Raw genomic sequence first — 12655 nt, 5'->3', positions numbered from 1 at the left:
ATCCATTGGTTATAGTAAAAATGCCACCAGCTGAAACTTAGTCAAATCTGTTTGTCTTTAGGCAGGGCTTAGTCTATTTTTTTTTTCTTTTTTTGAGATGGAGTCTAGCTCTGTCACCCAGGCTGGAGTGCAGTGGCACCATCTTGGCTCTCTGCAACCTCCGCCTTCCAGGTTCAAATGATTCTTCTGCCACAGCCTCCCGAGTAGCTGAGATTACAGGTGCCCGCCACCACGCTTGGCTAATATTTTTACATTTTTAGTAGAGACAGAATTTCACCATATTGGCCAGGCTGGTCTTGAACTCCTGACCTCCAGTGATCTGCTCACCTCAGCCTTCCAAAGTGCTGGGATTACAGGCGAGAGCCACCATGCCCAGCCAGGGCTTAGTCTTTTTAAGTAAAAATGTGCCATCTCTCAAGCTGACTCAGTTTTCCACTATTCAATGGGTAGAATTTGGTTACAAACTATTTTCAGGAAGAAGAAGTTCATATTAAAGATATTTCCAGGATTCTGAATTTCAAAATAATCAGATCTTCATGAATTTTGGCTCCTATAGTCTTTGAACTAGTAATAGCTTTCGAATGTCTAACATCTCCTGCAGTCACATTTCTGTTGTGTAATAGCCAGGAGAGAAAGTCCTCCTTCCTGACTGCGGTGAATCTAAGGATCCTCACTTCCCTGTTGCCATGAAAACAAAAAACCTCGTGAAGTCGATGAGAGAATTATCTCCACCAGTCATTTTCTGCATTATCCCAGTTACCAACTTCACTCCTTATAGAGGAGAAAATTTGGGCTCACCAAGTAGTTCACATATGAGTACTCTGTCTTTTCTGCCATATAATTATCATCCTACACCTTGCTCACTTGAAAAAAACCTAGTGCCTTGCAGAGTACTGTGATATGACCTAATTTTGTGTATATGTTGGGGTCAGGTATTTATTTGATGCAAATGGAAATTTGGAGTTAGATATTCCTTCTTTTGGGTGAGAGTTGAGATCTTAACTAAACAGTAAATGGTATTCTTGTATTCAAACCTGGCAAAAAAAAAAAGGACCCTCTTTTGGTCAATGAAGAGGTGATATTCTGTTATTAAGTTTGTTTTAATACCTGTTTCTGGAACACCTCTATGCAGAAAAACCTCAATGTCTAACGGCATTCCAGGTTTGTGAGAGGCCCTAACATCCCAATATTGTTATGTCTATATTGTCTCCACAATGACTAAATACTGCTTTGGTCTACTTATATATAAAGAAAGTCCTTTTAGGTAAATAAAAAGATAAAGTGTTTTTAGTAGAATGATTTTCATAAAGAATTCACTTCTTGTTTGTCAAGAATAGCAGTTGTCAGTAAAATATATGGGGGTTGACTTCTTTCACAGCTTTCTTTGGCAATAAAAAGAAGGGCTTAGAGAGTGAAAGGCGGGTTGGTTTAGGATAAATTTTCATTACTTCTCCTTATGTACCCAGAAGCCTTTGTAATGAGTGTTCTGCTAAAGTGAATAAAAATAAAAGAAAAAGAACAACAAAAGCAATCCAAACTCCTCCACTACCAAAATCTACGGGCTACTTGCTGTCTTCAAAACATCTTATGCCAGGCATAGGATGTGGTTTCAGCTCTAGGTAAAAAGTACCTTATCTTCTACTTCTTCAAAAACTAGGACTTAGGATAGCAAATTCTAGATTGCAGAGGTATAATAAATAGCCCCTGGAGAAAGAAGTGAGAAATTTATTACATGATTTTTACACCTAGGGCCTTACTCCAGCTCTAAAATTCTGTGACTCAAAGATCTGTGAAAAGCATTCGTAATACTCATTGAGAAAAGAGATAAAAGAAATTACGAAGTATCATTATGGACCTAAGGCATTCCAGGAAAATGCATTGCTGTGATATTGGGCACCTTTTGTGTCACATCTCAGCCTCTTGGCCAGCCTTGCACGCCAGTCGTTGCCACTGCACCTTGACTTAACAGCCCCATACTCCTGCTTTCCACCCACAAACACACTTTTGTGTTGCCTTTCCTTCCTTCCTTCCGTTTCACCCCTCCCATTCCCCCATTCCTGTTTCCTACAATCACTTCCCCAGATAAACTAGCTGCATGCAGGTCCTGCTTTCTGGGGAATCCTAGGCTAAGACTGTCATCAGGTAAAGGTATAGACTTACTTTCAGAAAAAGTGACATTCAAAAATCAAAACTTGGCCAGGCACGGTGGCTCATGCCTGTAATCCCAGCATTTTGGGAGGTTGAAGTGGGAGGATCACTTGAGGTCGGGAGTTCAAGACCAGCTTGGCCAAGAAGGTGAAACCCTGTGTCTACTAAAAATACAGAAATTAGCCTGGCATGGTGGCACAAGTCTGTGTTCCCAGCAACCCTGGAGGATGAGGCAGGAGAATCACTTGAACCTGGGAGGCAGAGGATGCAGTGAGCCGAGATCCTGCCACTGCACTCCAGCCTGGGCAAAATAGTAAGATTCCGTCTCAAAAAGAACCAAAAAACAAAAATCAATACCCAGTGAAAAGATTATTTAAAGGGTCATTTATGTCGTAACTTTTAGTAAAGTATATCTTAGCAAGTATTTGTGAGTCAGTTAAAAGATTATTCCATTTATTAAAAAGTAATTGGGCTGGGCGTGGTGGCTCATGCTTGTAATCCCAGCACTTTGAGAGGCCAAGGCGGGCGGATCACTTGAGGTCAGGAGATCAAGACTAGCCTGGCCAACAGAATGAAACCTCGTCTTTACTTAAAAAAAAAAAAAAAAAGAAAAGAAAAGAATATAAATGCAGCATTTTGGCAACACATTTATAATCCAAAAGCAGAAGTTAAAAATATTATCCTGTCTGTTCCAAAAACAAAACTCAAACAAAATAAAAGCCAGAGTAGATCTGAAATAAATGAAAATTGCCACTTAAAAGCATTTATCCTCTCAAAGCCTTGTAATTCCTTTGAAAAATGTAATTACCTCTGAATGAAGCACCAGGTTCCTTGTTTAGCTGCATTCTTCTCTTTTTCAGGCAAATGCCCACAACCCTGTCGAAACGGAGGTAAATGCATTGGTAAAAGCAAATGTAAGTGTTCCAAAGGTTACCAGGGAGACCTCTGTTCAAAGCGTAAGTACCCCATACACATTGCCAATCTGGGCTACTGGGTCGTTAAACTAGCAGGGGTCTCTCACTACATACTTCTGTGCCTACTGCATGTTGCCTGGGCATCACAGTTAACCTTTCTTCACTGACATATATGCTTCCTTATGTAGACCAGAGGTGTTGTATGAAATCTGTGCATGTAAACAAATGGATACGCACACATGCAACTGAATGTTTTCAATACAAGGTGGTTTCTTTGTTTTGTTTTGTTTTTTGAGACGGAGTCTCACTCTGTCACCCAGTCTGGAGTGCAGTGGCGCGATCTAGACCCATTGAAACCTCCGCCCCCCAGGTTTAAACGATTCTCCTGCCTCAGCCTCCCGAGTAGCTGGGACTACAGGTGCCTGCCACCGCGCCTGGCCAATCTTCGTATTTTTTTACTAGAGATGGGGTTTCACCACCTTGGCCAGGCTGGTCTTGAACTCCTGACCTCGTGATCCACCTGCCTCAGCCTCCCAAAATGTTGGGATTACAGGCATGAGCCACCGTGCCCAGCCAGGTGTTTTCTTAAGGAAAATAAACTTCCATGCTCCAGCAGTTTCAAAATCCTACTGAATGTCTTTTGCGAATGAAGAATGTCTTTTGCGAATGAAAAATATCATGCTTAAAGATCATTCTCAGGACTTTACAAAAAGTCCAAAACCAACTTATGACTGGGGACTGACTTAGGAAAAAAAAATTAGAGGATGAAGCCAAAACTAATACATTCTAAAGAATTGCAAGGAAAGCAACTATGTAATTCTGTTGAAAAAGGAAAGCTCAGGAAATACTCTTTTTATTTCCCTTGATTCTAGCTGTCTGCGAGCCTGGCTGTGGTGCACATGGAACCTGCCATGAACCCAACAAATGCCAGTGTCAAGAAGGTTGGCATGGAAGATACTGCAATAAAAGTGAGTGGGAGAAATAAAAAGTTGTAAACAAGGAAAAAAATAAAAATAAAAGTGAGTGGGAGACCAGAAGAAGAGCCAGCCTTTTCACTTCTGTTTCTTGGCTTCAAAGGCTAATAGTCAACCTATAACTCAGCCCTGCTTTCCATTTCATTAAAAGCAGCTTTTTCTCTGCCTCTTCTCCCCTACACTTCCTCCACCTCTTTAAACTTTAGAGTCTAAGCTTTAGTGTGTAAAGAGTAATGCGTCTTTGTAAAAGATCACATCTGTAAAATATTAAAAGTATTTTCTAGGCTAAATTAGTAATACAGGTTGATTTGGAGTAATACAGTATGTTAACTATGAAGAAATTACACATGAAATTAAGATTTTAAATCGAATGTAGAATCAGTATCTCCTTGCCTCTGATTTTATAATTCATGATTTGTCAAGTATCATTATAAAACATGAAGCATTTTGCTTCTTAAAATATTTAAATCATATTGGTAATAGTAAGTAAGTGAGTTCTCTTGAGGGAAAGAAAAGATTTATAAAGCATCTATGAGAGAGATGTTATAATGGAGTTGCATTTTTTCAAAATTTACTACCAAAAATGAGCTAGCTATGTAGGTAAACAGCTGGCCTATTTTAGACACACAATGAAACTTGCTAAATTCATTCAGTATTGATTGTGGTCTCTCCTGTGCTAAGCATGAATCCAAGCACTGGGGACACACCAGTGCACAGACAGAAAAGGCCCTGCCTTGTGGAGTGGGAGGGACAGTCAATTAGCAAATTAACAAAACAACACAGTTTCAGCACTTCTGGCAGCTAGAACTCAGTCTCCTAAGCATGGGCCCCCTGTCCACTTTAGTTTGAAAAAAGGAAGACTTCAGTCACACACCATACTCTTCAAAAGCATGATTCCAAGCTGGGAGTGGTGGCACATGCCTGTAGTCCAGGCTACTTGGGAGGCTGAGGCAAGAGGATTTCTTGAATCCAGGAGTTTGAGATCAGCCTGGGCAACATAGCAAGACCCTGTCTCAAAAAAAAAAAGAAAAAAGGAAATTCACAAAATTCCAGGTGTGTCTACCATATTATGTCTCCAAAGTAATGGATACAAATTGAACAAATCACTCACATATCAGATGTTTTCCTAGATCAGTAGTCTCCAAAGGTTGGTGCATGCAACACAGTGAGTGTGGAAATTATCCATTGGGGTGCTAAAAGAATATACTAGTTTTTAAATATTTTTTATATTTTAAATTTGATTTATATTTATATATAAATATACATTTAATATACTTATGGTAGTCTTTTCTAATTTCTAAGTTTTGCTTATATTTTACAATGTTCATATTGTATTAGTTTAATGTATCTATAATAAGTGTATATGTAGTTATACATCTGTTTACTTTAAGGTAGGTTGGTGTCTGGTCTAGGTTACATGTATTAGTCTGTTCTCACGGTGCTATAAAGAACTTCCACAGACTGAGTAATGTATAAAGGAAAGAGGTTTGACTCACACTTCCATATGGCTAGGGAGGCCTCAGGAAACTTACAATCGTGGCAGAAGGCCAAGGGAGGCAGGTACCTTCTTCATAAGGTGGAAGGAGAGAGAACGTGCATAGAAGGAGCTTGCCAAACACTTATAAAACTGTCAGATCTCGTGAGAACTCACTCACTATCAGGAGAACAGCATAGGGGAACCATCCCCATGATTCAATTACCTCCACCTGGTGTCTCCCTTGACACACGGGGATTCTAATTCAAGATAAGATTTGGGTGGGGACACAGCCAAACCATATCACTACACTAAGCCACTGATTTGATGCTTTTCACCCACTGAATTAACTGGAGGGTTGATTAAATTGGCTTCAGGTGGACACAGATTAATAAGCAGTGCAGCTCCTCTGGAAAATCACTTCTCACATAGTGGGAATGGTTGAATGGTATCCCTGCTAGGGCATACTGATAAGGAGATCTTCTCTGGACTAAAAGACCTGTAGGAGACTCAATATTTCTAGTGCCATTTTGGAAAAGAGTAAACCGAAGCCCTTATGCCACCCTCAACTGGAGACAAACCCTGAGGCTTGTCTCAGATCAAAATAACTTTCAAAAATCTTCAAGCCTAGTCCAGACCACACATCCAAGGTCTTAGTTACAAAGTTCTTCTAAGACTCACATCCAGATCCCAGCGATCCCCACAAGTGATGAAGACGGGAACGCAAGGGCACTGTTACTTCTGATGCACCCGGTCATTCTTCCAAAGGGAAGGCAAGTTAGGGGCCCTCGTGCGGTAGATGATCCCTCCTGACAGGTCTGCCAGCCTCCAAATAGCACCCCCACTTGGAGATTATGCTGCTGAAAGCTTCTGCCATCCGTGTGCCTCCTTCAAATCCAAGCATTGCATGCCAAGAAGATGACCTGGTGCTTGATTCAAATGCAAATGTGTTTTCCAGGAGAGGTCACCCAGCCATTTTGTACATTAGCTAAAATAATTGAGCTGAAAGAAGGGCATTTATTTTGACTAGAGGGAGGTGACAAGGAAGCTCTGAGGCATAGAGTTCTGCTAAGAACATACTCCCAGTGGGATGACACGTTGGGAGGTCCAAGGACCCAGGCATGATGGTGGGGAGGAGGATACTGGAGACAGACGTCCCCGCATAGGCTCACCCTCACCAACAGGAAGGTTTGGGCTTCATGGGTCACAGGCCAAGCAGCATGGTAGAGATTTACTCCAGCTCATTGCTGGCTCAGGTTTTGACCACTCCACGAGCTACTAGACTACATACTGACAATTCAAAGGAACACATTCAGGAACAAAGTATACTGTTCTCAGTAGCTGCTTAATGGCATGTTTGCATTTAAAAACACAAGGAAGAAATAAATGCTGAATTTAACTCTGATGCACAAGAAGATGGAGGCAGCTTTTTACAATGTAATTTGCTGCCTTGGATCAGTTTTAGGAAATGAGAAATGAGTCACTGCCCCTGAGCATCACCCCAAGTAGGAAGAAGGGAGGTCTGAAGTTGTGTAACTTAGCACTTTCCATTTACAACCCATCTGGAAACAGGTGCCCACCTTGACCAAAACACAAATCTCCATTGATAAGGAAGAGTCAGTTCAAATCTTAACCTTTTCCCTAACACATATAATGGAAGTCCTTAATTTTTACAAAATTCCTGTCTTATAAGTGCAATAGCCACACTCAATCATGTGATCTTTATGAAGAGTAGGGTTGTCATATTGAACTGGATCAATATCAGCTAGGTTAGGTTTGCAGTGCAGTGAAAAGGATCAACGACCAAATCTGCAGCTGCATTCAAAATTTCAATGCTAGATCCTTACCAGCCCTTGGATGGAGACTATACTTCCATTCAGTCACGTTCACCCAGATTTTGCATCAAGAGTTTCTGCATGGCCAGAATATATAGGGAATGAGAAATCCAATGGAAACCTGGTTTCATGGAGTTAGTAAAATGGGTTGCTCTTAACAGAGATCTCTTCATTCAGGTAGCTTTTTGTGGTCATTGCGGTTTTTCATTCTGGATTGAAAAGGCAAAAATGGATTTCATTTGAATAGTTAATAATGAATCTGAAGAGCCTGGTTTTGTAGTTTCTTTCCTTTTAAGCTGTGAATAATTTTGCAGGGTACGGAGCCAGCGTCATACATGCCCTGAGGCCAGCAGGCGCCCAGCTCAGGCAGCACACGCCTTCACTTAAAAAGGCCGAGGAGCGGCGGGATCCACCTGAATCCAATTACATCTGGTGAACTCCGACATCTGAAACGTTTTAAGTTACACCGAGTTCATAGCCTTTGTTAACCTTTCATGTGTTGAATGTTCAAATAATGTTCATTACACTTAAGAATACTGGCCTGAATTTTATTAGCTTCATTATAAATCACTGAGCTGATATTTACTCTTCCTTTTAAGTTTTCTAAGTACGTCTGTAGCATGATGGTATAGATTTTCTTGTTTCAGTGCTTTGGGACAGATTTTATATTATGTCAATTGATCAGGTTAAAATTTTCAGCGTGTAGTTGGCAGATATTTTCAAAATTACAATGCATTTATGGTGTCTGGGGGCAGGGAAACATTAGAAAGGTTAAATTGGGCAAAAATGCGTAAGTCACAAGAATTTGGATGGAGCAGTTAATAATGTTGAAGTTACAGCATTTCAGATTTTATTGTCAGATATTTAGATATTTGTCACATTTTTAAAAATTGCTGTTAATTTTTAAACCCTCAATACAATATATTTTGACCTTACCATTATTCCAGAGATGCAGTATTAAAAAAAATTACACTGTGGTAGTGGCATTTAAACAATATAATATATTCTAAACACAATGAAATAGGGAATATAATGTATGAACTTTTTGCATTGGCTTGAAGCAATATAATATATTGTAAACAAAACACAGCTCTTACCTAATAAACATTTTATACTGTTTGTATGTATAAAATAAAGGTGCTGCTTTAGTTTTCTGAGTGTTGTATGGAGGTGATCTTTGCACATGCTATCTTATGAAAATAAAGTTGGTTGCAATTTAGTGGTAGTTAATATTTCCAGTATCATAAAAAAACAAAACTATTCCATTGTCTGCCCCCACCTTAGCTCTTCAGTGTCAGCCCTCCCTCCCAGCTCTCTGACTGTACTCCAGCCATGCCATACTGCTCTCTGTTGTCACCACCTGCAACACTATTTATGTCAGGTCGCAGCTTGTTATTTCTTTCAAGAATATTTCACATTCTCACTAAGTAGAATGTGTTAAATATCCGTTTAGTGGAAGACTTTCTCAAAGGTCAGAATGTTACAAATGAAAAGTGCTACCCTGTATTAAAAACCTATTGGTACCATGATTTGAGGGAGCCTAGCAAAAAACAAACAAACAGCCTATCAGTTCCCAAGTATAGTACATGGGTTATCTTACAATTCTATGAGGCAGGTATCATTATGCCCTTTTACAGATCGGAAACTGAGGCTTGGAGACAGTAAGATCTCACGTGACAGGGACGGGGTTTGAATCTGTGACATCTGACTCCAAAGTGTAACACTATGCTGCTCTCCCTCCTTCCTTTTTCTCAGCAGACAAAATAGAACACAAAGCTCCACAAATCCTAGAGAGCAGCTTTCCAGCATATGTTATTCTGATTCTTCCAAGGGAATGTGGACTTAATTTCATATAGTCTAATGTCTACAGATTTTCTTCCAGTAGGGTGTGGCATGATCTGTTGTGTGATGTAGAGAGGTGACTTGATGACTGGAAGGGATCAAGGGAAAGGCTTTGGCTGAGGGAATGCAACTTTTGATGCAGTGTAGGACCACAGCAACCTCTCTTCTAACTGGGAGAGCCTGGCCTGTCAGCCTGTGATCACATAGACTTGGCAAAGCAGGCCAAGAGCCAGGGAACCAACATTGGGATCCCACTATGAGAACAACTCATGTATCTAAAGCTATTAAGTAAGTAAAAATCCAAATCTGTGATAATGAAGATTAGGATGGTGGCAGAAAGTCAAGTTTGGCGATAGGATAATAGTCATAGCTAAGGTATATAGTACTTACTTTGTTTTAAGCACTTTAATTGTATTAACTAACAGATGAATAATAGAGTGGTAGGGAAGTTAGTCTGAAACAAAGGGACCAGCTGCAATAATCTTGGTTGGTCATCTCTGAACCATTTGAATTGCACATTTCATTAGACATTTTTGAGCACATAGTCCTATATATGACCACTACTTATTAACATGGATAACTGTACTAATATATGCATTATAAAAGCCAGAAATGTTAAAGGGAATAGAAAAAATACAAATAGAAAGGCCAATAATTGTGACTTTATGGGACATGAAATCATTGTTGTTTCTATTGTAAAGTTACCACACAACAGAAGGTGGATGGGAAGGAAGAAGAAGACGAAGGAGGAAATGGAGGATAGTATCTGCATAAAACACCTCTAAACAATAATTTAAAAGTTAAAGTCGTAAGGAGGTAAGGCAGATGTATACCATTGGCAAGATAAAGTAAGTAGGAAAAATGAGGCAAAAGGAAATAGTGTAGACAATAAAATTGGTGGAAGAAGGAGGATTGAACAAAAGGCATACATGAGTTCCTGCACACTTGTGAGAGGTGGACCATATACTTATCTCTCACAAGTGTGCAGAAGCTCTTAGGCACCTTTTGTCCTAACCTCATTCCTCAAAGAGGAAACCATGGTTGGTTAGGAGGCCCAAAGACCATAAATACGAAAACAAACTAGTTGTCAGGAGAAGTTAGACTACATGAGGTACTTCTATTCAGGCTATATCGAGAGGTGTAGGTCTGTGGGAATGCTACTTTTTTGGCATCTCTTCAGGCTGATAATCTTTAAAATATTTCTTTCAAATTTATTTATAGAGGAACTGCGTGAAAAAGAGGTGAGAAAGAAAATACTGACAGGGTTCAGCTTCTCATCCACTATTCCAGACTATGTGTCTCCAGGCCTAAAATTCTTTCTGTTCTTATTGCTATATTGAGATATAGCTAGCTAGATAGCTAGATAGATTGATAGATAGACACAAAATTTACATATTTATGGGGCACATGTGAGTGTTTGTTACGTGGAAAGAATGTGTAATGATCATGTCAGGGTAATTGGATTATTTATTATTTTTATGTGTTGTACCATTTCAAGTCTTCTCTTCTAGTTGCTTTGAAATATAAGTAATATTATTGCTAAGTATAGTCACCCTAGTCTGCTATCAAGCATTGGAATTTATTTCTTCTATCTAACTGTATGTTTGTACCCATAACCAACCTCTCTTCACTCCCCCTCTCCCCTCACCCACCTTTCCCAGTCTCTGGTATCTGCCATTTTATTCCCTTTGGCACAATTTTAGATTTATATGCTTGTTATGGCCCCAGATAACGTAGCCCTTAAGCCAGATCTCAGAGCAGAGAAATGTCTTCTATGGTTCTCGTAAAGAAGTCAGAGTGTCATGTAATACACAATGCTCTCGGTATTACGGACAGAGTAATAGCAGAGAGGAATATTTCTTTTCGTATTCTTCAAGAAGTCACAAATCTTCACTATAAAGTACAGTTTCATAAAAGCATTTCTACCAAGGTAGCAGAGGAGAAGGGGATATGGCAAGGTGAGCAATGTTTAAATTGGGTAAAGAAGAAATATTGCCATTTCAAAAGAATTTCCTAAGGCAATAAAAAAGGAAGAAAGAAAAGAAAAAAAAGACACACATGACTATTTAAAGAAAGGAGTTTTGTGGCAGTAATTCTTAGCTTATACAAGTGGTGCAAATATAAAAATTTAATAAGCACATTGAATAAATGAGACTCCATATGGTTCAACATAAAAAATAGAAACCATATACAGGAAACAGACATCATAAACCAAAGTATTCAGGTGTTCAGTAAGATTTTTTAGAATTCTAATGTAAACTCCAAATGTAAATTGGTTTTGTACCTGTTTACCGGTTTATCATTGATGAGTATAAAATTACAAATGAAATGTAACTTTCATTGAGCTTTGGCATTGCGGGATTTTTCCCGGGTAACATATTTGCCTCCCTCCTCATGTTCAGCTTGCACGACTGTTGAAATTACCTGATTTTCTTGAAAGTCCAAACGAACTAGAGGTCCATGGGATGGCCAAAAAAAAAAAAGCTACTGAGATGACAAATAATCCACAAAATCCACAGAAGGATTACTGAAAGTTGACTCCCTGTAAAGTGAGTACTCAGCTTCCTGCTCCAGAGGACACAACAACGGCGAGTCCAGCACTGAGCATGGTCCTGAGCCTGGCTCAAGGGCATGACTGGGAGAGAAGAGTGAGAAGAAAGCAGAGAGCCCAAGCCATCTCTAACCTAGGAGAAGAACAGGCTACATAATTTGAGAGACTCAGAGTAAAAATGAAAATGTAGGGCTCCTTGTTCAAAAAGTATTAAAATTTTCAAGATGGTGACAACAGAGCATGCAACAAACATGAGGCCCTTCTCAAAGCAGAGCTCTGTGCAACTGCACAGTTCCCACACCATGAAGCTGGCCCTGCCCGGGAGCAAGTTCTTAGGTCCATGCATGAGGAAGTTTGGGTAAAATAGAAAACATCCTCCTCTCCTTAGGCACTGGCCTTTTCTCTTGCCTTTCTCTTGGCTTCAGCCCCATGGCTGACTGTAAGAACTCAGGCCTTGAGAACGAAATAATTATTAGCCAACAAAACAGTTATGTCAGTGACCATTTACTGAATTTCTTCTGAATTGATATTGCAAACACAAAATTAGGGAAGAGAGTAGAGGACAAACTGGGGGTACAAGTATTTATTTGCTTTATGTTTTAGTCCAGTCAAATTGTTTGAACATCAGTTCCTGCATAGGAAAGGAGTTTGTAGCTTTAAGTTTATAGCTCACAAGGGAAAGATATTTTTCAGAATTCTGTGAACAAGCTATTTTAACCCAAAAGATAATTTGGGGATATTCCAACTCATAGTTTCTTCTCTTTATTAGAAGAAACACACAGAAACTTGGCTGAGTTGGGATCTTAAGCCTTGTGACAAAAAATAAATTCATCCCCAAACATGGAAGCTTAATTCAATGAGGAGCCATATGACAGTCTCCAAAAACCCCCAAAACAAATGTCCCAAAGGCCTAAATT

General features: G+C 39.5%; 1 protein-coding gene across 1 annotated transcript in view; it reads left to right on the top strand.

Annotated features, from left to right (window-relative positions):
* WIF1 (WNT inhibitory factor 1) overlaps positions 1 to 8502 on the top strand; it is a 71496-nt gene extending 62994 nt beyond the window's left edge. Inside the window, exons 8-10 of the mRNA XM_055236640.2 lie at positions 3009 to 3104; positions 3935 to 4030; positions 7660 to 8502. Coding sequence (XP_055092615.1) covers positions 3009 to 3104; positions 3935 to 4030; positions 7660 to 7781 — 314 coding nt within the window. The 3' untranslated portion in view covers positions 7782 to 8502. The remainder of the gene's footprint in view (positions 1 to 3008; positions 3105 to 3934; positions 4031 to 7659) is intronic.
* The last annotated feature ends 4153 nt before the right edge of the window (positions 8503 to 12655 follow it).

Source organism: Symphalangus syndactylus, chromosome 13 (assembly GCF_028878055.3).
Source record: "Symphalangus syndactylus isolate Jambi chromosome 13, NHGRI_mSymSyn1-v2.1_pri, whole genome shotgun sequence".
NCBI lineage: Eukaryota > Metazoa > Chordata > Mammalia > Primates > Hylobatidae > Symphalangus > Symphalangus syndactylus.
Note: the sequence above shows the minus strand (reverse complement) of the source record. Positions and strands in the feature narration are given on the sequence as shown.